Source organism: Ochotona curzoniae, unplaced genomic scaffold (assembly GCF_017591425.1).
Source record: "Ochotona curzoniae isolate NIBS_2020 unplaced genomic scaffold, NIBS_Ocur_1.0 scaffold_2587, whole genome shotgun sequence".
Classification (NCBI taxonomy): domain Eukaryota; kingdom Metazoa; phylum Chordata; class Mammalia; order Lagomorpha; family Ochotonidae; genus Ochotona; species Ochotona curzoniae.
Genome location: NW_024467096.1, coordinates 4,560,460 through 4,580,387, shown reverse-complemented (window position 1 = coordinate 4,580,387; position 19,928 = coordinate 4,560,460). Strand labels below are relative to the sequence as shown.

The 19,928-nt window shown below is 48.5% G+C and overlaps 1 protein-coding gene across 2 annotated transcripts in view; it reads left to right on the top strand.

The window, feature by feature from the left end:
• Positions 1-19,928, top strand: part of SLC12A8 (solute carrier family 12 member 8) — a 122,179-nt gene that overhangs the window by 56,539 nt on the left and 45,712 nt on the right. For both annotated transcript variants that reach the window (XM_041002823.1, XM_041002822.1), the window contains exon 4: positions 7,810-7,923. In XM_041002823.1, the coding sequence (XP_040858757.1) occupies positions 7,810-7,923 (114 nt within the window). The remainder of the gene's footprint in view (positions 1-7,809; positions 7,924-19,928) is intronic.

Sequence of the window (19,928 nt, the reverse complement as noted above, 5' to 3'; positions counted from 1 at the left end):
CTGCTCAATTGTGAACATGGGACCATGACAGAGACCCTAAATTCCTGCTTGGTCTCCCTATGCCTACCCCTGTGGCTTTGATACCCTGAGACCGTGTGGCAATGACTGCCAACCATGATTGTGTAGTTTTATGTGTGTTTTAAGATTTATTTATTTACACTGGAAAGGCATGTCAGATTTACAGAGAGAAGGAGATACAGAGAGAAATAAATCCTGTTCACTGGTTCACTCCCCAAGTAGTCACAACAGCCAGAGCTGAGCTGATTTGAAGCCAGGAGCCAGGAGTTTTTCCAGTTCTCCCACACGGGTGCAGAGTCCCAAGGCCTTGGACCATCCTCCACTGCTCTCTCAGGCTGTTGTAGGGAGCTGGATGGGGAAGTGGAGCAGCTGAACTGGCACCCATATGGGATGCTGGCACCCACTGTGCCGGGCCCACAGTTGTATAGCTTGAGCTTCATATGGCAACTGTGCAGGGTGTGGAGCACTTGCAGCACGGGGACACGGGGTGGAAGCTCTGGATGATGTGCCCTGGGGCCTGAGAATGGGCTACTGGTCATCATTTGCCCTGCCATTGGAGTGCCAACTGCAGAGCAGAGCTTGGCATCACCTGGGAGCTCACTAGCAAGGGTGGGGTCTCTGGCTCCTCTCATGTACACTGACTCAGAGGTGGCATATCCACACTCCCTGGGGGATCTTTCACTGCTTTCCAGGACCACAAACAGGGAGTTGGATGGGAAGTGGAGCAGCCAGGACACCAACTGGCACCCATATAGGATCCTGCTGCTTGGAGGTAGAGGATCAGCCAACTAAGCCATGGTTCTGGACCCAGAGACCCTGTTGTTAAATACACTGACAGATAACTCTGATTCCGATTTAACTTCACCCTGCAAAGTCTAAATGAGTTGACCACTGGAAGGCCCTGCTAATGATTGTTGAGGCCCATGGTACTATACTTGGTCCTCTTCCTTTGAGGGGCTTGGGCACACTTGCTGCACTGACCTCACTCCTGCCAGGCCCCTCATGCCTCCCCTCTCTCTCCTCGGGCTTTGTTTTGGAGACTGCCCTCCTTTCCCAAATGTAGGCCTCTCCTTTCCTTTTCCTTCCTGTGGCCTCCCAGGCCCCACCCTGCCTGCTTACAGAGGAGGCCCCCTCCAACCCTGTCTGCCTGCCCTAGGTCCTTTCTTCCCTGTCGCTAATTCTGGTGGGCCAGCTCTCCCATTGTCCAGCCCCAGGAAAGGACTGGCCGGCCGGCCTCTAGGGCAGGGAGGGGCCCCAGAGATGCAGAGACAGCCCCTAGTTGCTGTCTAAGTTAAGCAACGGCTGCAGCCAACAGCCACAAAATGAGCCCTACTCTTCATCAGCCACCACCTGCCCTTCTGGTTTCAGCAGCCCCCACAGTGGTGTTGCAGGTGCCACTCAGGGCTTCCCTGTGATCCCCTTCCCCTTCCTGGGGTCTAGACTGTGCTATCCCCACTGGGGCAGGGCACTCAACTCCTTGTGGGGGCAGACAGAGCGAGGTCTGCCGCCCACAGGCCCCGTCACAGGAAGCTTGAGTTCTGTGTGGCAGAGGAAGGCTCTCTGCAGCCCAGCTGCCCTGCTTGTCACCCTGGGCCTGCCTGTTGGGTCTTGCCAGGAGTTGTCCTCTCTTCCTTTTCCCCTGTTGTGTGTCTGGTCTTCCTAAAAGCGCACAGCTCAAATGAGACCAAGGTATTTTTAGTTCCCAACCAGATGTTTAGGTCAAGCCCAGACACGTTTACACATAGTTCTGCGGGCCTGGCCACGGGGGCCTCTTGGAGCTGGAAGCTGTGTGCTGACAGGAGCCAGGCCCGGGGTCCCTGGTACCAGCAGAGGAACTGAAAAGTCTGTGGGTTTCTGAGGCACAGAGCCCCTTTGGAGGTCAACAAACAAGCTTTAGGGGTGGGCATTGGATGCAGCATTTTATACCAAGGACACCTGTCTCCCACATTGGAGTCCCTGGTTGGAGTCTCGGTTCCTCTTCCAGTCCAGCTCCCCGTCGCTGGGCACCCTAAGAGGGAGCAGTGATGGCTCAGAGACTTTGGTCCTGTCACCCACATGAATCCCGGGCTCTTGGCTTTGAGTGTGGTAGTGAGTGAATCAGTAACTCAAAGACACCTCTCAGTCACTGACTTTCTGTCTCCCTGCCTTTTAAAGAAGATGAAAATAACTTTTTCTTTTAGAGTTCAGTTTCTCTCTCTCTCTCTCTCTCTCTCTCTCTCTCTCACACACACACACACACACACACACACACACACGAATTCCCTAAGGAACAACTCTGGGATGCATTACAGAGGAACAGTGGGGAATGGGGAATGGAAAACTGAATTTGGATGGGCCTGAGGTCCTGCCAGTGTGCAGGCTGGGCCGTGCCCCATCTCCCAGGGGAGCTGTAAGGCAGTGCGTTTCTTGGGAAACCTGGGCTCATGCTTCTCGAGGGTGGGAGGTGTGGGTGCTGGAGACGTGGTAGGAGACACACAGGCAGCTGTGGCCCTATGACCTTGGATGAGCCTTGGTGTGCCCAGCTCTCATCTTGCTGGATGACGTAGAGCCGGGCACAGAGGTGGAGTTGAATCAGTGATGCTCGGCATTATTTTTAGAAGGGAGGTTGCCCTGTGATGTCCTTGGGGAACCTGCACAGTCTGTGTTGTTCCCCGGCAGGGGCTGCCTGCAATACCATAATTGTCACTGTCACTCTTGCAGCTGTTGGCAACTCTGAGGTGGGTCTTCACAGCAGACTGGGGAGGTGTGCAGGGCCTGGTAGGAGGTGTCAGGTGCAGACATAGCCCCTGATGCCTAAGGGCTGTGCCCCCAAGAGACGTTTCAAAGATATCAGAGGTATGCAAAGGGAGATATCTGTGGAAATAGGACCACAGCTTTTATCAGACTGAATATGAACCTTTTGTATGCACGTCAGCGAGTCTGGCATTAGCCACTGTAGGAGGACACGACAGATTGTGTATGCGTCAACCCTGCCCAGCCAGACTCACACCATGCCTCAGTTAGCCCTCAGTATCTCACCTGCGTGCCTGCATTGCCGAGTCTGGGGTGTGGGAGAGAGACCTGGGTCTCAGCTGGTGAGGCAGGAACCAGCGGATGCAGCCTCCCTGGGAGCTGACTCAGGACCAGGGACCTTTGGTGAGGTATTGGGTCATATGGGGGCCTCTGTGGGAATCGTAAGGATGGAGGAAACGAGACCAACTTCTCACCCCAAAGGAGGTGGCCTAGGTGAGGGAAGAGCCACACAGGAGCAATGCTCTTAGTGGTCTTGGTCAAATGGCTCTAATATCCCATGTAGTTTCCAGAAGATTCCACAGGTCATACCGGCGTCTTGTGGGACATCCCTGGCTTTGGCCTGTGCGCGTGCAGGTTCTGCTGTGGGTGACTCCAGCTCTTCCTGCCTCATGTTTGGTTTCTTTTTCTCTTTGAGTTCTTTCTTTTTCCCTATCTTGCTTGTTTGTCTTAACAGCCATTACTCAAATCATTTTGGGAAATAAGTAGACTATAAATGGGAAGGCAAAAAGGAATAAGAGATACTTGTATATGGGATGATTTTTTTAAAAGAGATTATCGCTTTTTAAATAAACATATGTATTTTTAATTTATTTGAAAGGAAGAGTGCCAGGATGGGGAAAGACTGATTTTTCCATCTGCTAGTTAGTTTCTGGGGCTGGGCTGGACCAGAACCTGGAACCAGAAACTCCATCTGGGCTAGTACTTGAGTCAAAACCTGCTGCCTCCCAGGGTTTGCCTCAACAGGAAGCTGGATGGGAAGCAGAGGAGGAACTCAAATCCAGAGTTTGCAATGCAGGACACAGATGTCTCAAGTGGTGGCTTAACCCACTGTGCCGCAATGCTCCCTCCTAGAAGGTATTTCTTGGATAATAAGCATAGTATTTTTTTAATGTGGAAATTTTGTCTAAATAAAATAAAATAGCTCATAATTGCCTTACACAGACAATCATAGTTAATATTTTGGTTTGTTTTCTTCAAAGTTTTTCTTACATGGATAAATTTTTTAAATTTTATGCTTTGATACTTAACCATTTATAAGTTAATAAATACATTTATGTAATATGAATATAGCATATAAAACTTGTCAGTTTTCTTAGTGTATACTGTCTATAAGTTGGGCAGTTTTCCATGGTATTTGAAACTCTTTATAAACATTTCAGGTACCTTGGTCTTCCCTAGATGCTTAGACCGTTCCTGAATTTTCCATTGTTTAAAGTATTGACTAATACCTTCATCTGCTAGATGCTTTTCAAAGATGAGACATTTCCGTTAAGAAAGAGCAGTGAAATGTCCGCAGTGGTGCCTGTGGAGGGCTAGCAGGTGTGTTCAGGAAGTGGCCAGGGCTGCACGAGAGGCAGCTGAGGCACCGTTCACTCAGTCTGTGGGCCTCCATCGGTTTCCCCAGGGACTTTTCTCATGGGGGCCTGACGTCTCTCTGAACCTGCAAGTGACCAGGGTGACGCTGGCGGGCCTGGTGGGTAAGGAGATGGTGGGCCCCCAGTAACGTGTTTATGAGCAGTGAGGTGGCAACATGCATGCGCCATCAGGCCTGGACACCATCTCTGCTTGCCCAGCTCCGTTCCAAGGCAGGTGGGCATGGTTTTCTGCTCAGACTTGGCAAGTGGGATCAGCCAACGGCTAAGTTACAGTTAACTTAGCACTTACTGCTTTTTTTGTTAATAATGGGAAGACCAGCTATGAAACGTGACGCAATTCAGAAAGGGTGTGTGGTTGTTAGGATTTCATGTGCCAGAAACAATTTTATTCATGCAAAAAAGAGCCACCGACAGTGATTGAAGACCTGAGTTCCTGAGAGTGCCCTGGGCTACACCGAGCTTTTCATTTGGTTAGTTTTTCTTAAATACTTTTCCTGTGAGGTGATGAACCTCGGAAGCCGTAAGCAGCGCGGGCGGTCTCAGGCTCATCCGTGTGGCAGGAGCTGGGTCCTGTGCAGGAAGGCCCAGGCTGTGGCTCGGCCTGGAGTGGGCTTGGGGGTGAGGCTCACTGGAAGTAAAGTCACCAAGGTCCTGGGCTCAGTGCTGCCTCGCTGGCTGGGTCTTCATCCCGCATCAGCAGACGGAGTGATGAGAGTCGACGTAGGGCCACAGCTTGCAGGAACAAACCAGCTCATCCTCAGAGGCTGACAGTCCGTGTGTCCCCAAGTCCAGGAACATCTGAATTCTGTGTCATGTCCCAGTTGCTGTTCAGAGTGACTGCCTTGGCCACAGGAACAAAGTGTCTAGCATGGAAACCATGTGGCAGACTTGGTTCGAGCCCGTGAACAGAAACGTTTGAAAGACTTTGGAAGAGATCTGCTCAGATATGTCCCTGCTATGGAGCATCAGTGAGTCAGTCAGTCAGACTGAAAGCGTGCAAGTGAGACGGGCATCAGCTGAGGCATCTCAGGGAGCTCAGGCATCTCAGACCCTGTAGGCTGTGGGATTGTGGCACAGTAGACCAAGCCTGCACATCTGACACCGGCATCTGCTATGAGAGTTCTAGTTGGAGTGCTGGCTGCACTGCTGCCGACCCAGCTTCCTGCTCACGTGCCTGGAGAGGCAGTGGTAGATAACCTGAATGCTTGGGCTCCATCATCCACATTGCAGACCTTGATGGAGTCTTTGGCATGTGGCTTGAGGTTGGCTCAGCAGCAGCTGTTATGGCCTGTTAGGGTTGGTGAACCAGTGGATGGAAGATGGATCAATTTCTACCTGTGCCTTTTTTTTTTTTAAAGATTTATTTTATTTTTGTTGGAAAGGCAGATATGCAGAGAGGAGGAGAGACAGAGAGGAAGATCTTCCGTCTGATGATTCACTCCCCAAGTGACCACAACGGCTGGTGCTATGCTGATCTGAAACCAGGATCCAGGAAACTTCTTCTAAGTCTCCCACGTGGGTGCAGGGTCCCAAGGCTTTGGGCTGCCCTCAACTGCTTTCCCAGGTTGTAAGCAGGGAGCTGGATGTGAAGTGGAGCTGCCGGGATTAGAACCGGTTGCCATATGGGATCCCGGCGCATTCAAGGCGAGAACTTTAGCCACTAGGCCATGATGCTGGGCCCTGGGCCCTACCTGTGCCTTTTCGAGTCTTTAAAAAAGACTCCTGGGGCCCGGCACGGTGGCACAGTGGTTAAGGTCCTCGCCTTGCACGCCTGGAATCCCATATGGGCGCCGGTTCTATCCCCGCAGCCCCACTTCCCATCCAGCTCCCTGCCTGTGGCCCGGGAAAGCAGTCGAGGACGGCCCAAAGCCTTGGGACCCTGCACCCGCGTGGGAGACCCAGAAGAGGCTCCTGGCTTTGGGGATCGGCATAGCATTGGCCGTTGTGCTCACTTGGGAAGTGAATCATTGGACGGAAGATCTTCCTCTCTGTCTCTCCTCTCTGTATATCTGACTTTCCAATAAGAAAATAATAAAAATAAATCTAAAAAAAAAAAGACTCCTGAATGTGAGAAGTGCAACCTACTTTGTGGGACAGTGCCTGGATCTGGGAGACAAAGATGCGGGAAATTGGACTTCCTGCCTCCAGCAGGGGTAGCTAAGGAAAGACTCAGGGTGGCTGGTCATGGGCCAGGAGAGCCCATGGAGAGTCTAACTAGGTAAAGTCCCTAACGGAGCGACATGACATGTGAGCTGGGCCTGAGGGATGAACATCTCAGGGATAGTTAGAGATGTGGAGCATCCCGACCCCTGCATCAGGGGTGGTGTGAGTGGTGATCTAGGAAAAGAGACTGGGCGCTGGTAAAAGGCCAGGGGATAAAGAAGAAATGATGGGCTGGGCCAGGTGTGCATGGCCTTGAAACTCATCCTACAGAGTCTGTGCTTTGTTCTGTGGCTGGAAGGGACTCATGGGAGGTTTTGAGTAGAGAAGTAACTTGCTAATATCAATTAATATTGCTTTCTTCTTAAATTTTATTTTATTTTAAAATGTTTTAAAGGTTTATTTACTTTTATCAGAAAGGCAGATTTATAGAGAGGAGGAGAGACAGAGGGAAAGATCTCCCATCTACTGGTTTACTTCCCGGATGCAGAGTCCCAAGTCCCAAGTCTTCCAGCTTTCCCAGGCTGAACCAGTGCCCATATGGGATGCTAGCACTTGCAAGTGGTAAATTAGCCAATTCAGCCAATGTGCTGGGCCCTGCCTTTTTTTTTTTTTTTTTTGAGATTGAATTATTTTTATTTGAAAGGCAGATTTGGAGAAAGAGAGAGAGAGAGAGAGAGGAAGATCTTCCAGTCACTGTTTCATGCCTCACCTGGCTGTCCCAGGTGAAGCTGGGCCAGTCCAAAGCCAGGAGCCTGGAGCTTCCTTTAGATCTCCCACGTGGATACAGGGGCCCAAACACTTGGGTTTTCTTCCACTGCTTTCCCAGGTGCATTAGCAGAGAGCAGGATCGGAAGAGGAGCAGCTGGTACTCAAACTGGTACCCATAAATGATGCTAGCACCACAGGCTGAGGCTTAACTTACTACACCATGGCACCAGCCCCAATTTGTATTGCATTCGATGAAAAATAAACACACTAATGCCTATTCATTGAATAACATTTCAACTCAGGTGGCGTCTACGGAAGCAAAAAGTGAACATGTGTCCAGAGGTAACTCCTTTTCACTGCTAGTCATTTTTCTGCTATGTCAACCAGAGTCAGGCCTAGAAATGAGGAGGAGGATGTTCGGGCCAAACTGCGCATTCTCCGTCTGTCACACACACCCTTACTGTTGAATACTTGAAGTCGTATGAAGTAGTGTCCTGCCTCTCAGCTCATTTTGCTCTCTGTGTCATTTCAGAGCATGGTTTTATTGGCTATTCCCCGGAGCTGCTACGGAACAACACTCTGCCGGATTACACCCCGGGGGAGTCCTTCTTCACCGTCTTCGGGGTGTTCTTCCCAGCTGCCACAGGTACTATAGTCCGGGTCCTTCTTCACCCTCCTGTTAGGGGATAAGGAATATAAATGATTATTTCCCAGTGGCCTGTTTGTGCTGCTAGGATGTGTGTCTGACTTTATTTAAAGATTTTTGTTATTTGAAAGACAAATTGACAGAGAAAATATGAAAGAAAATGAGACTGATTGATCTTCCACCTGCTGATTTATTCCCTGAATGGCCATGATTTCAGGAACTCCATTCTGGTCTCCCACATGGGTGGCAGGGTGGGATCTGGATTGGAAGCAGAAGAGTTGGGACTTGAATGGGCAGTCCGACGTGGGATGCTCCCATTGTAAGTGGATGGCTTAACGCACTACGCCACAGTGCTGGCCCCATAGTGGGCTTCACTGTTACTAACAAAAGCTACCTGTGTGGCTTCCCCAGCAGACAGAGCCATATCACATTTTGAGCAAGTGCATACTTGGGCTAGAATGCCACCTGCCCTTTCCCTACCAATGATAGGTATTCTCCTAAGAAGCAAGATAAGTGTGATTTTCTTGCTACACTGATTTGGACCTAATAGGACAGTGAATAAATCGATGCCTACCTTCTGCTTTCCTGCACTATGATGGCCGTGGAGGGGCCTTGTAGAGCTGCAGCCCCTACGGAGCTTGCTACATGCTTGGGTTCCCAGCTTGGAGGGCAGTAAGCTGGCATGTTGACAAATGATTCCTGGAAAGTGCCATTCACTAGGGACTGGGCTTGTCTTCCTGGCACAGAGTCACAGGAGGATTTGCTCTTGATCCCAGCAACGCTGCCGGCCTGGAGTGTCTCCCTCTGCCTTGCCCCGCCATGCCATGTCCTAGCTCATCATTCTTTTCCCAAACAGGACAGGGATAGCAAAGGCAGGCAAAGCTCCTGGAATGTGTTGAGATGAAATAGGTTATCCACACCCGTGTTGACCACGAGCGGGAAAAGCTGGGCCTCTCATCTGCGGCCGGTGGGAATGTTAAGTGGTGCAGCCACTCTGCAGGCCATTTGACAGTTTCTTTAAAAAGACACTGAGGTCCAGCCCCTCCACTCCTGGTTATCTACTGCAGAGAACTGAGAGTCTGTGCCCATATAAGGACGTGCAGAAGTGCAGCTTAGTTTGTACCAGTCTCAGAGTGGAAATAGCACTGATGCTCTTCAATAGGTGAGCAGATAAACGAGACAGCCTTGTAGCCGCAAACTACTCAGCGATAAAAGGAATAAGCTATTAATACATTCAGGTATAGAGGAAGCTCAATATAATTGTGTTGGGTGAAAGAAGAAGTTAGATGTTAGAAGAGTACCTTTTTTTTTTTTAAAGGAGGCTATATGAAATTTCTTTTAGATAAAGTTATAGAAAATACAGAGTGTGTCATTAGAAAATGGAGCAACGGCTGCCCAGGTTGAAGGGTGCAGAAGGGAAACTACCCAGAAGACGGAACCTTTTGAGGAGTGAAACATGCATTGCTGACATATGGTGATGGTTTCGTGGTGTGTTTTTGTGTCGGACTTCTTCACGTTGTTCCCCTGAGACACACACAGCTGGTTGTGTGTCAGTCACACCTCGGGGAAGCCGTTCACATGAAATAAGTTAACTCTGCCCACCTTGAGTCATCTTTCCTCCACCACACTTCTCCTCTAGCAGCACGCTTCCCCTACGTCTCTGCCACCAACCAGGAGGCTCCTTGCATCTGCTTCCCTCCTCCCCGCTCTCCTTCTCATCTCCTCCCCTCCTCTCTCCCAGAATTCCAAGCCAGTCTGCCAACGACAGGGCTCCTGCCAAGGTCATCAGTGATTTCTACATTTCAAATTCAGTGGATATTTTGAGTTCTTGTGTTTTAAAAGAAATTATCTATTTTTATTTTACTTCATTCTAGTTGCAGGAAGAAAGCAAGAAAGTCTTTCACCCACTGATCCCCTCCTCAGCTGGGGCCGGGCCAGGCTGTTCTATGGAATTCCTGTCTGGAGCCAGCCGCATGGGTGCCTGACCTGATGCATGCGTGCTGGGCTCATGCAGACAGAGGCCTCACACTTGGCTACTGCTTTGCTGTGGCTAAAATTCCTAACACATTTTGAACAAGGGCTCCTGTAGCTTTGTTTGCGTGGGAACCTGCAGACTCCATGGTCATGTCTGTTCTTTGTCCCCTGCCTTCCCCAACACACACAGTCCCTAGCCATCTGCTGCTGCTTTTCCACTTCCTGCACAACTCTCAAATCTCCTAAGGACCTAGGCTGTTGAGAAACAGATGCAAAACAGCGTTCAGACAAATCCCGCTTCCCTGCAGTCATGTATCTCCCTTAAGGCAATTCGATCTAGGTCAGACTCCTCTTCACTGGGCAGCAAAGACAAGGGAAACAGGGAATAAAAAGAGAGTATCAGAAAAGATTTCAGAGCCCTCTCTTTGACCCCCCACACCTCCTGTCTCTTTCCCTAGCTCCTGTCTCCCCATGCACATGTGGAGCACCTGGTCACGGGGCCACCTGGCTGAGCATCCCCATGGCCTGACAGTGAGACTCCCCCCAATGAAGAACTGTGCCTGGATGCCAGGCCAACAGGTCTACCCTGGCAGGGGCTGTATGCCTCTTTGGCTGAGCACAATCCAGTAGGAGTTATTCCCAGGAGTCCTCAGGGACCCCAGGAGGTAGTGTCAGTACACCCATGCCCTGATGTTCCCTCTCCAGCTTCCCCCTCTTCACCCCCAGGGCTCATGTTCGTGGTCAGATAGCTAAACAAGGGCATGCCTGGTGCGCATGGGGAAAGCCAGCCTTTTCCTCCAGGCAGGTGGTTGCTGGTGCCTGGGGCTTGAACAAGCCCTCTGTAACCCAGAGATTGGGTTGGATTCACTTCGGAGATCAGTTAACCCAGAAACTCTCAACTTTTTCATTTTTGTAAAATCTATATTTCTTTCTGGCAATCATGTTGAAAAACCTCCTGGATGCCAGACATGATGGGTGGGAGAGGAAAGGCAGCCGTCATCCATGCTCTTCATAGCTCTACTGCCTGAGAATAGGAATTGAAGCTTGTTTTCTGGGGTTTTGGCTATGAAAGTTTTATTCTGCAGTCTTCCAAGCACAAAACCATAGTAGGGAACAGGCTGACAAGTACATTGCCGTTACCACCCCTCTTCCGGTATGTAGCTTCCTGTCCCTCCCACTCTCGCTCTGTCCTCCTAACGCTCAGAATCACTGATTTTACCCTCTGGGAGGGAAAGGGGCACAGAAAAACTTAGGAAGAGCTTCATTAGAAGCACACAGCCCAGGAGTGGGCAAGGCCAGGGTATGGTCCTGCTGCGAGGGCTGCTCTGTTTACGGGCCCAGCGTCAGCATGGTAGGCAGTATAAATGCGGCACGCAGCTTGCTCTCCCTGGGCAGCTGTTCGGTGAAGCTATGAAAAGCATGAATGATTGGCAGTTTCCATGGTGACAGATTCGCCGAGGATTAGCTCTGAGTGAGTCATGGCTGGGGCTCCTCCAACGCCATCCTCCTCTGAACAGGAGACCTCCAGGCTGCCGAGAGGGAAGAGGAGTATTGAAGAACAAATGCTTCTGTTCTCCACCCTCTCAGCGTCAGATATTTTGTCCCAGTGGCTGGAGACTGGAGGTCAGTTTTCCGTGACCCCTCTGGATTTGTGGAGCAGCCCTCCTATCCTCGCCTGCTCTGCCACACCCTGTGGCCCCGGCTGTCAGGGTGGGGAATGGGTGCAAATTTGGCAGCGACCTTGTGTTTGCCCCTAAGCTGCACCACCAAGCACTCCCTGAAAAACAAGCATCTCTTCCCCCAGGGTTTTCACACACACACACACACACACACATACACACCCATGCCAAGTCCACAAGGTCCAGAACACCCCCCACACCCCTGTCTGCCAAGGAACCAGGAAATGGAAACTCACCGAGAAAAAATATGAGTCCTGTGAAGTCTCATAACCCTTGTTCCCAGATCCCACACTCTTACTGGAAGGGATAAGAGCCTCTTTGGCCACAGTCAACACATGGGCCTGTGGTTGACCACACCCAGCATGAAAAAATGTGGTGGGAATCCAAAAGCCCTGACCAGAGTGTCCACAGTCATCTTCCTTGTCGGGAACACTGCTATTTCTGCAATGCCCTTCCACTTCTCTGGACTGCCTCGCTGTCCCTGCTCGCTCGCTTGCTCTCTCTCCCTCTTTCTGTCACACACACACACACACACACACACACACACACACACACACACACACACACACACACGATGCTCAGGAACCCTCTAGTCAGCTGCTTCAGCCCTAATGCTCCCTGTTCCAGATCAGTTTGCCCAACCTGAACCAGGAGTGCTGACTCCCTTCATCCCACTTCTTCTTTCCTCCCTTCCCAGACACCTGCCAGGTCTACTCACCCATGGTGTGTCTTGTGGGGAGAGGATAAGGACGTGCTGGGCTAGCATAGGATCCCCAGGTTTGTGGAACAGTGAGGCCCACGTGTGGCCTTCCAGGAGAGGGATCTGTGAGTCGTGCCAGGCAGAAGGAAGGATGCCTTGTAGCTGTCATTGGAATTTATTTTTGTGTTCTTATTTGCAGAATTCATTGATAAACATCACGTAAATCCTCACAAATATTGATAATAATTAACATCATTATGATAGTCTGTCCTTTCAGATACCATGCTGGATGCTAACTTAGCATAGAGTTTTTCACTTAAGCAGTTGAAGCTGACCCCAGTGATTGGGTCCCTGCTACCTACAAGGAGACTCAGATGAAGCTCTTGGCTTCTGCCTTTAGGTTGGCCCAACCTTGGTCATTGTGACCATCTGATGGGTGAGCCAATGGGTATAAGATCTGTCTTCTTGCTCTGTGGCTTTCAAATGCATGAATAAATCTTTGGGGAAAAGGTGGAGAGGCTGTTTGATATAGCAGAACACTGCCTCAGTCAGGATACTTGAAGATTAGTGTTAGTTCTTCTAGCAGTCAGCTCAAAAACTTGAGCAAAATCCCTTTCTCTCTTTGGACCTCAGTTTCCAAGTCTGTAAATGAAGTACACGATCTCTAGGACACCTTGTGGCTCTAAGAATCATTGGTTCTAGAAGCAAGTGTTTATTGTAATGTTAAGACTTGAGGTCTTATATCAAGAGTGTTGGATTCAAGTCTCAGCTCTGCTTCTGTTCCTGCATCCCACACATGCACCCTGGGAAAGCAGGTGGCAGTTCAAGTAGTTGGGTTCCTGACACACCTGCGTGGGGGATGTGTGTGAGTTCAAGGCTCCTGGCTTCATACTAAACTAGCCCCTGCTGGTGTAAGCATTTAAGGGAATGAACCAATGCATGGAAAGTCTTTTTTCTGACTCTCTGTTTTTCAAATAAAATAAAAAAGAAAAGAATTATTGCTTCCAAAAAAACATCTTAAACAACATTTGTAAGCCTAGAAAAGTATAAAAACCAAGTGATCAGTACAGGCAGATATTTACTATTTCCCAAACCATACAATAGAATTCTTGCGAGAAGAAAAATATTTCCTTCCCTCTCTCCCTTCCTCCCTCCCTCCCCTTTTCTCTTTTCTTCTCTCCTCTCCTCTTCTGTTGTTCCTTCCTTCCTTCCTTGCTTTCTTTCTTTCTCTTTCTAAGATACTAAATGAGGGGTCCCCGCATGGTAGCTTAGTGTCTAAAGTCCTCATCTTTTATGTGCGGGGATCCCGTGTGGGCACCAGTTCATATCCTGGCTGCTCCTCTTGCCTTCAGCTGGTGGGCAGAGTGAGGCACTTGCTGAGGTCAGGAGGCACAGTGGCCTGTAGATGTGGCACAGCACTTAGTCTGGTGATGGGCGGGCACCTTAGCTCAGGATCAGAATTTGGAAGGTCTAGAAAGGGGCAGCATTACTGAGGAGCTGGACTCTGGCAATTCAGACTAGATTATCTGGCAGCAAGCAGTGGAGCCCCAGCCCTGCTCCATGACGGGGCCCGGTCCCAGGGCCCCTGGGAGAAAACTAAGTCACGGATGTTGCTCTTTCTGACCAAATAAGATCTATACAGGATTCTTTTGAAAGTGTAATGCATAACTATGCTTTTCCACCCTACCCTTCAACTCCCCAAATATCCATAGGGCAACCACTTTAAAAATATTTATTCATTTGGGAGACAGACATGCAAGGAATCTCCCATCCATCGGCGCACTCCCCAGGTACCTGCACCACCTGGGACCTGCTGTGGTGGAGGATCAGGAATCTCGGTTGAAGCCTCCCACATGGAGACGTGAGCCGTCATCACTGCTGCCGGGGCTCTATCTTAGCAGGAATCAAGAGCTAACGCTGGACGTTGGCCTGAGGCACCCAGTTTACTGGCGTGTTAGTCACGAAACAGCCTACAGTGCAACCATTTCAAATGGCTTTTGGTACCTTGGGAAGTTCCATGAACAATAGCTTGTTTAATCAAAGTAGAACAGTATCTCTTGATGCTGTGCTGGGCGATATAACTTACATGATTTCCTGTTGTCCTATATTTGGCAGTTTAATTTTACTTTTAGTTACCTTCTTGATTAGACTCATAACTCCAACTACACTAAAATCTCATTTTATCCATTGCAGGTTTGATGCCTTTACTCTTTATTGTTGACATGAAAAAAAAGTGAAGTACCATGTATAGCATTTAAAATACTATAGCCAATTTTTATTAAAAAATTTTAAATTTTTATTGGAAAGTCAGATATGCAGAGAGGAGGAAAGACAGGAAGGTCTTCCATCCGATGATTTACTCACCAAGTGACCATGATGGCCAAAGCTGAACCAATCTGAAGCCAGGAGCCAGGAGCCTCTTTGGGGTCTCCCAAATGGGTGCAGGATCCCAAGGCTTTGGGCCGTCCTCGACTGCTTTCCCAGGCCACAAGCGGGGAGCTGGATGGGAAGTGGAGCTGCCGGGATTAGAACTGGTGCCCATATGGGATACCGCTGCATCCAAGGCGAGGACTTTAGTCGCTATGCTGCCACACTGAGCCTACTACAGTCACTTTATGTTTAAATATTTTTATAAGGAATGCTCTCATGTTCTAGTTTTAAGGGAATCTGCATAACCTATTAATTTGAGTTTTTAGAGCAATATCAAGAAAGCTATACCAAGTATATGCAGGTCAGCAGGTGACTGAGCAAAATTACATAAAAAAATGTACTTCGGGGGTCCGGCATTGTGGCCTAGCAGCTAAAGTCCTGGCCCTGAATGCACCGGGATCCCATTTGGGCACCAGTTCAAATCTCAGTAGCTCCACTTCCCATCCAGCTCCCTGCTTGTGGCCTGGGAAAGCAGTTGAGGGCAGCCAAAACCTTGGGACCCTGCACCTGTGTAGGAGACCTGGAGGAGATCCTGGCTCCTGGCTTCAGAATGGCGCAGTACCGGCCTTTGTGGTCACCTGGGGAGTGAATCATCGGACAGAAGATCTTCCTCTCTGTCTCTCCTCCTCTCTGTATTTCTGACTTTCCAATAAAATAAATTAATCTTTTAAAAAAATGTACTTCGGAACTATAAGTGAACAATCAGTTACGCACACAGACACCTAACAAGAAACGTTCTTTAGCTTGATGTTACAAGCCAGTCCTCTTTGGAGGTTTGGGGGCGGGCCAAGCGCTCTGAGGTTCTAGAAATGTCTTGGCCATTCTTAGCCAACTCTTAGAACTTCAGGATGATAATTGACAGAATGAGTGTAATGTTAACTTAAAGCCAATTGCCGCTGGTATATGGAGATTTACTTTTTCCGTATCAGCCAGATCCCAGCCTGGCACTAAAGGCGTGGCCTGATGGCCTGTGAAGTTTCTTACTGAACGGATGCAAAGCAAGGCTGCATGAAAGCTGATAGGGGTGGTGTTGTCTACCTTACTGCGACAGAAATGTCCGTGCTTTCCTCTGCCCACTTCCTGACAGAATCTAGTTACAGCCCTCCTTTTGTATTGTCAAGATACATGATAACTGGCTGTAATTACAGTTTGTCCTCTGTGTTTTAGCATAATCAGCTCTAGATGCTAAAAAATGATAAACATGTACAGTATTACGACTCTGTAGCAATTATTCAGTGAAGTATCAAGTCCAAAATTTCCGTTTCCTTCACTGTGAATCAGATGTGGTCCTGGTTGTGATGTAGGGAAAATGTTCCTAACATCATGGCTAAATGAGTCTTTGGATGGATGGGGACAAGTTGCTCTGTACTACTGGAAATGTCCTGGCCGTTCTTAGCAAACCTCATGCAGTGTTGCATTTTCTATTAATATAAATAAAAAATCAGTTCTTTAAAACCATATCAAGTTTTGGGCCCAGTGTGGTAGCCTAGTGGCTAAAGTCCTCTCCTTGCATGCAGTGGGATTCCATATGGATGCCAGTTTGTATCCTGGCAGCCAAGCTTCCCATCCAGCTTCCTGCTTGTGGCCTGGGAAAGCAGTGGAGGACGGCCCAAAGCCTTGGGACCCTGCACCCGCACAGGAGACCTGGAGGAGCCTCCTGGCTCCTGGCTTCAGATCAGTCCAGCTCTGGCTGTGGTGGTCACTTTGCAAGTGAATCATCGGATAGAAGATCTTCGTCTCTGTCTCTCCTCCTCTATTGTAGATCTGTCTTTCCAATGAAAAAAATTTTTTAAAATCATATCAAATTTTAGTTTGCTTCCTTAACTTTCTTGATGACTTTTCCTGGAGTTTTCATTGCCTTTGTTTTTTTCCAGTTGCTGAAAGGTTGCAGTCACTCACTGCTGACACTCATTCAGTTTGCTCATCACCCTGTTGTATTGGGGTGTCCCTGTTGGGGCCTGCAGCCCTTCAGCTTTCTCTGCTGCACACCTCTCATGCTGCTGCTTCATTCCATTCCCGAGTTATCCCTGTGTTATCACTGTGTTTGGAGTCTAATATTTTCCTCTGGCATGGTTTACATTTTCACTTTGCTGCAGTGCATACTTCAGCATCTTGTTCAGAAATTATGCAAGGTGGGGTAAATCATCTAGTCTCCGGTCTGCTTCCCATTCCTTTCAGTTGACTAAACATATATGACTAAAATTCTGGCTTCCAGAAAGTGTTCCCAGGGCCAGTGTTGGGGCAGAGCCACTCCAGGCACCTCTTGCATCGCTGGCATCTCGTGTCTGCGTGTCAGTTTGTGTACCAGTTAGTTCTGGTTCTGACTGAGCTCCCTGCCCATGTGCTGGCGAAAACAGTGGATGGTAATGAAAGTTTTTGGGCTTCTGTCGGGTGCCACACAGGCCGGGATGCTGTTCCTACTGTATTAGGGTGGTCATTTGAGGAGTGACCCAGTAGATGCAAGATCGTTCTGCCTCCACCTTTTTTTTTGTAACACTCTGCTTTTCAAATCAATAAAATACATCTAAAAAATGTCTTTCCCTCGGAGTTTGGAGTCAGTGCTCCATTGTCTTTTAGCATTCAGCATTGCTGGTGAGCAGGCAGTGTGTTTTGTTCTTCCAGAAGTGTTCAGGTTTTCTCCTTGGAAGCATTTAGGAGTCTTCCTGGAAATGCAACATTTTACCTTGAGGTATAGGTTTTTACCTACTATTTTTTTTTTTTTTTTTGCTAGATATTTGGTGGAATATTTCAGTCTGAAGACCTGTGTCATCTTCAATTTGCAGAAATGTTTGCTGTCATCTGTTTGATTTTTCTATTTTTGAGAAAGATTTGTTTATTTTTTAATGAACGGCAGATTTACAGAGAGAAGGAGAGACAGAGAGAAAGATCTTCCATCCATTAGTTCACTCCCCAAATGGTTACAGTGACCCAAGCTGAGCTGATCCAAAGTCAGGAGCCAGGAGCTTCTTCCACGTGCAGGGTGCAGGATGCAGGTCCCGAGGCTTTGGGCCATCCTCTACTGTTTTCCCAGGCTCAATCATGGAGCTGGAAGGATGTGGAGCAGTTGGGATATGAACCGGTGTCCATATGGGATCCTGGCGCGTGTACAGGGAGAATTAACCAATTGAACCATCATGTCAGGCTCTCTTCTCTATTTTATTCAAGTTTTCTACCCCTTTATCTTTTTGTTCTACGTGTGTGGGGGTTTTTTATTGTTATTAAAATGTGTATCTCTTTATTTGAAAGGCAGAGTGCTGGAGAGAGGGAGAGACCGAGTTACTTTTACCGGTTCATTCCCCAAATGGCTACAGTGTCTAGGACTTGGTCAGACTGAAGCCAAAACTCCATCCACGAGTGGCAGGGCCAAGCACTTGGGCCAGCCTCTGTTGATTTACCCGGCACATTAGCAGGAAGCTGGATGAGAAGTGGACCAGCCAGGGCTCGAACTCGCACTCTGACTATGGGGTGCCAATGTGGCAAGTGTTGAGATGCACTACAACACTATCCCGAAGTGCCTGGGTATGAACCCTGTCTTTCAGATCTATCTTGTTTTTAGTTTGAGTGACCACCTTTCTAATTCCCGTAAGGATCTTTCCTGTTCTTGGATTGTTTTTCCCCAGAGCATCTTAATTTTTTTTTAAGATTTATTTATTTTTATTGGAAAGTCAGATATACAGAGAGGAGGAGAGACAGAGAGGAAGATCTTCCATCTGATGATTCACTCCCCAAGTGGCCACCAGGCCAGAGCTGAGATGATCTGAAGCCAGCAGCCCAGAGCCTCTTCTAGGTCTCCTGTGCAGGTACAGGGTCCCAAGGCTTTGGGCCGTCCTTGACTGCTTTCCCAGGCCACAAGCAGGGAGCTGGATGGGAAATGGGGCAGCAAGGACACAAGCTGGCACCCATATAGTATCCTGGTACATGCAAGGCCAGGTTAGCCACTAGGCTATTGTGCTGGGCCCCAAGGCATCTCATTTTACAGGTAGAATATTCTTGGTATCTCTGGAACCAGTCATTGTTTTCTTTAAAATTCTGCCCCTGTGTCCTGATTTACTTGTTTCTTCTAACCAGACTGCTCTGTTCCTGTTGTCCAGTGCTGTTGATCCTGGTCCCTGACGCACATTCCCCTTGTGGTGTGGTGTGTGCTGGTGGGGAGCTGTCTGAATCTGTGAGTGAGTGTGTGCTAGCCTACGGCTCTTTCCGGGGTACCAACCTCCACGCTGGCTTCCTGTAGGTAGGGGAGTACCCCAGGTTTCCGTTTCATTCCCTTTCACTCTGTATCATTTTCTCTACTTCCCAGGTTTCTGAAATTCATGGATAGTGGGATTCCACCATCCCACTCCTCTGTACCATGGGAATGTACTTCCTCTTTTCCTACCATGTTGATAGAATCTTGGCCAGGGTGGGGGAAGGGCAGGGAAGGGTGACAGGTGTTCTTACCATGGTTTTTTAAACAAAAAGACTCTAAAAATGATCTCTCCGTATTTTAAAATGACCACTGTAGAAAACTGAGAAAATATAAGCAATTAAACATAAACAACCCTCCTACCCCCTAGCAATATTTCGCTAACATTTAAAAATGTGTTCTGGTTTCTTTTTCTATGCATGAATCTGTTTTTTATATAACAGTGGGATCATACCATATGTTCTGCTTTCAATATGCATCTTAAAATCCCAACAATAGATTTCAAAGTCAGAGTTACAGAGAAAGAAAGGAGAGAGACAGAGATTTCTCTCCCCAAATGGCTGTAGCAGCCAGGACTCAGCCACACTCAAACCAAGAGCCAGAAACTTCATCTAGGTCTCCCACTTGCATGGCTGGGAGGAACCATTTCCCCCTGATTTTCCAGGTATGTTAGCAGGGAACTAGATAGGAAGTCTAGCAGTCAGAACCTGAACAGGGCCCCATGTGGGATACTGCCATTGTAAGTGGGAGCTTAACACACTGTGCCACAGCACTGCCCCAGCCCGACAATAGATTTTGAGTTTTTATATCACAGAATAGTCTAAAGATGTAATATTTGCTGAAAGATGATATCATCACCGATTTTGCCAATCCTTGATTTTTTTTTTTAAGACATTAAACTATGGGGTTGTTTTTGGTACCCTAAACAAGCATGTATAAAGTTGTTTGACTACTTTTACTCATGCCTGTAACTTTTTACTTTGGCTAGAATCTTGGCACTGGAACTGTTGGGTGACGTGTGTTCAGGCCCCCTCTCCGG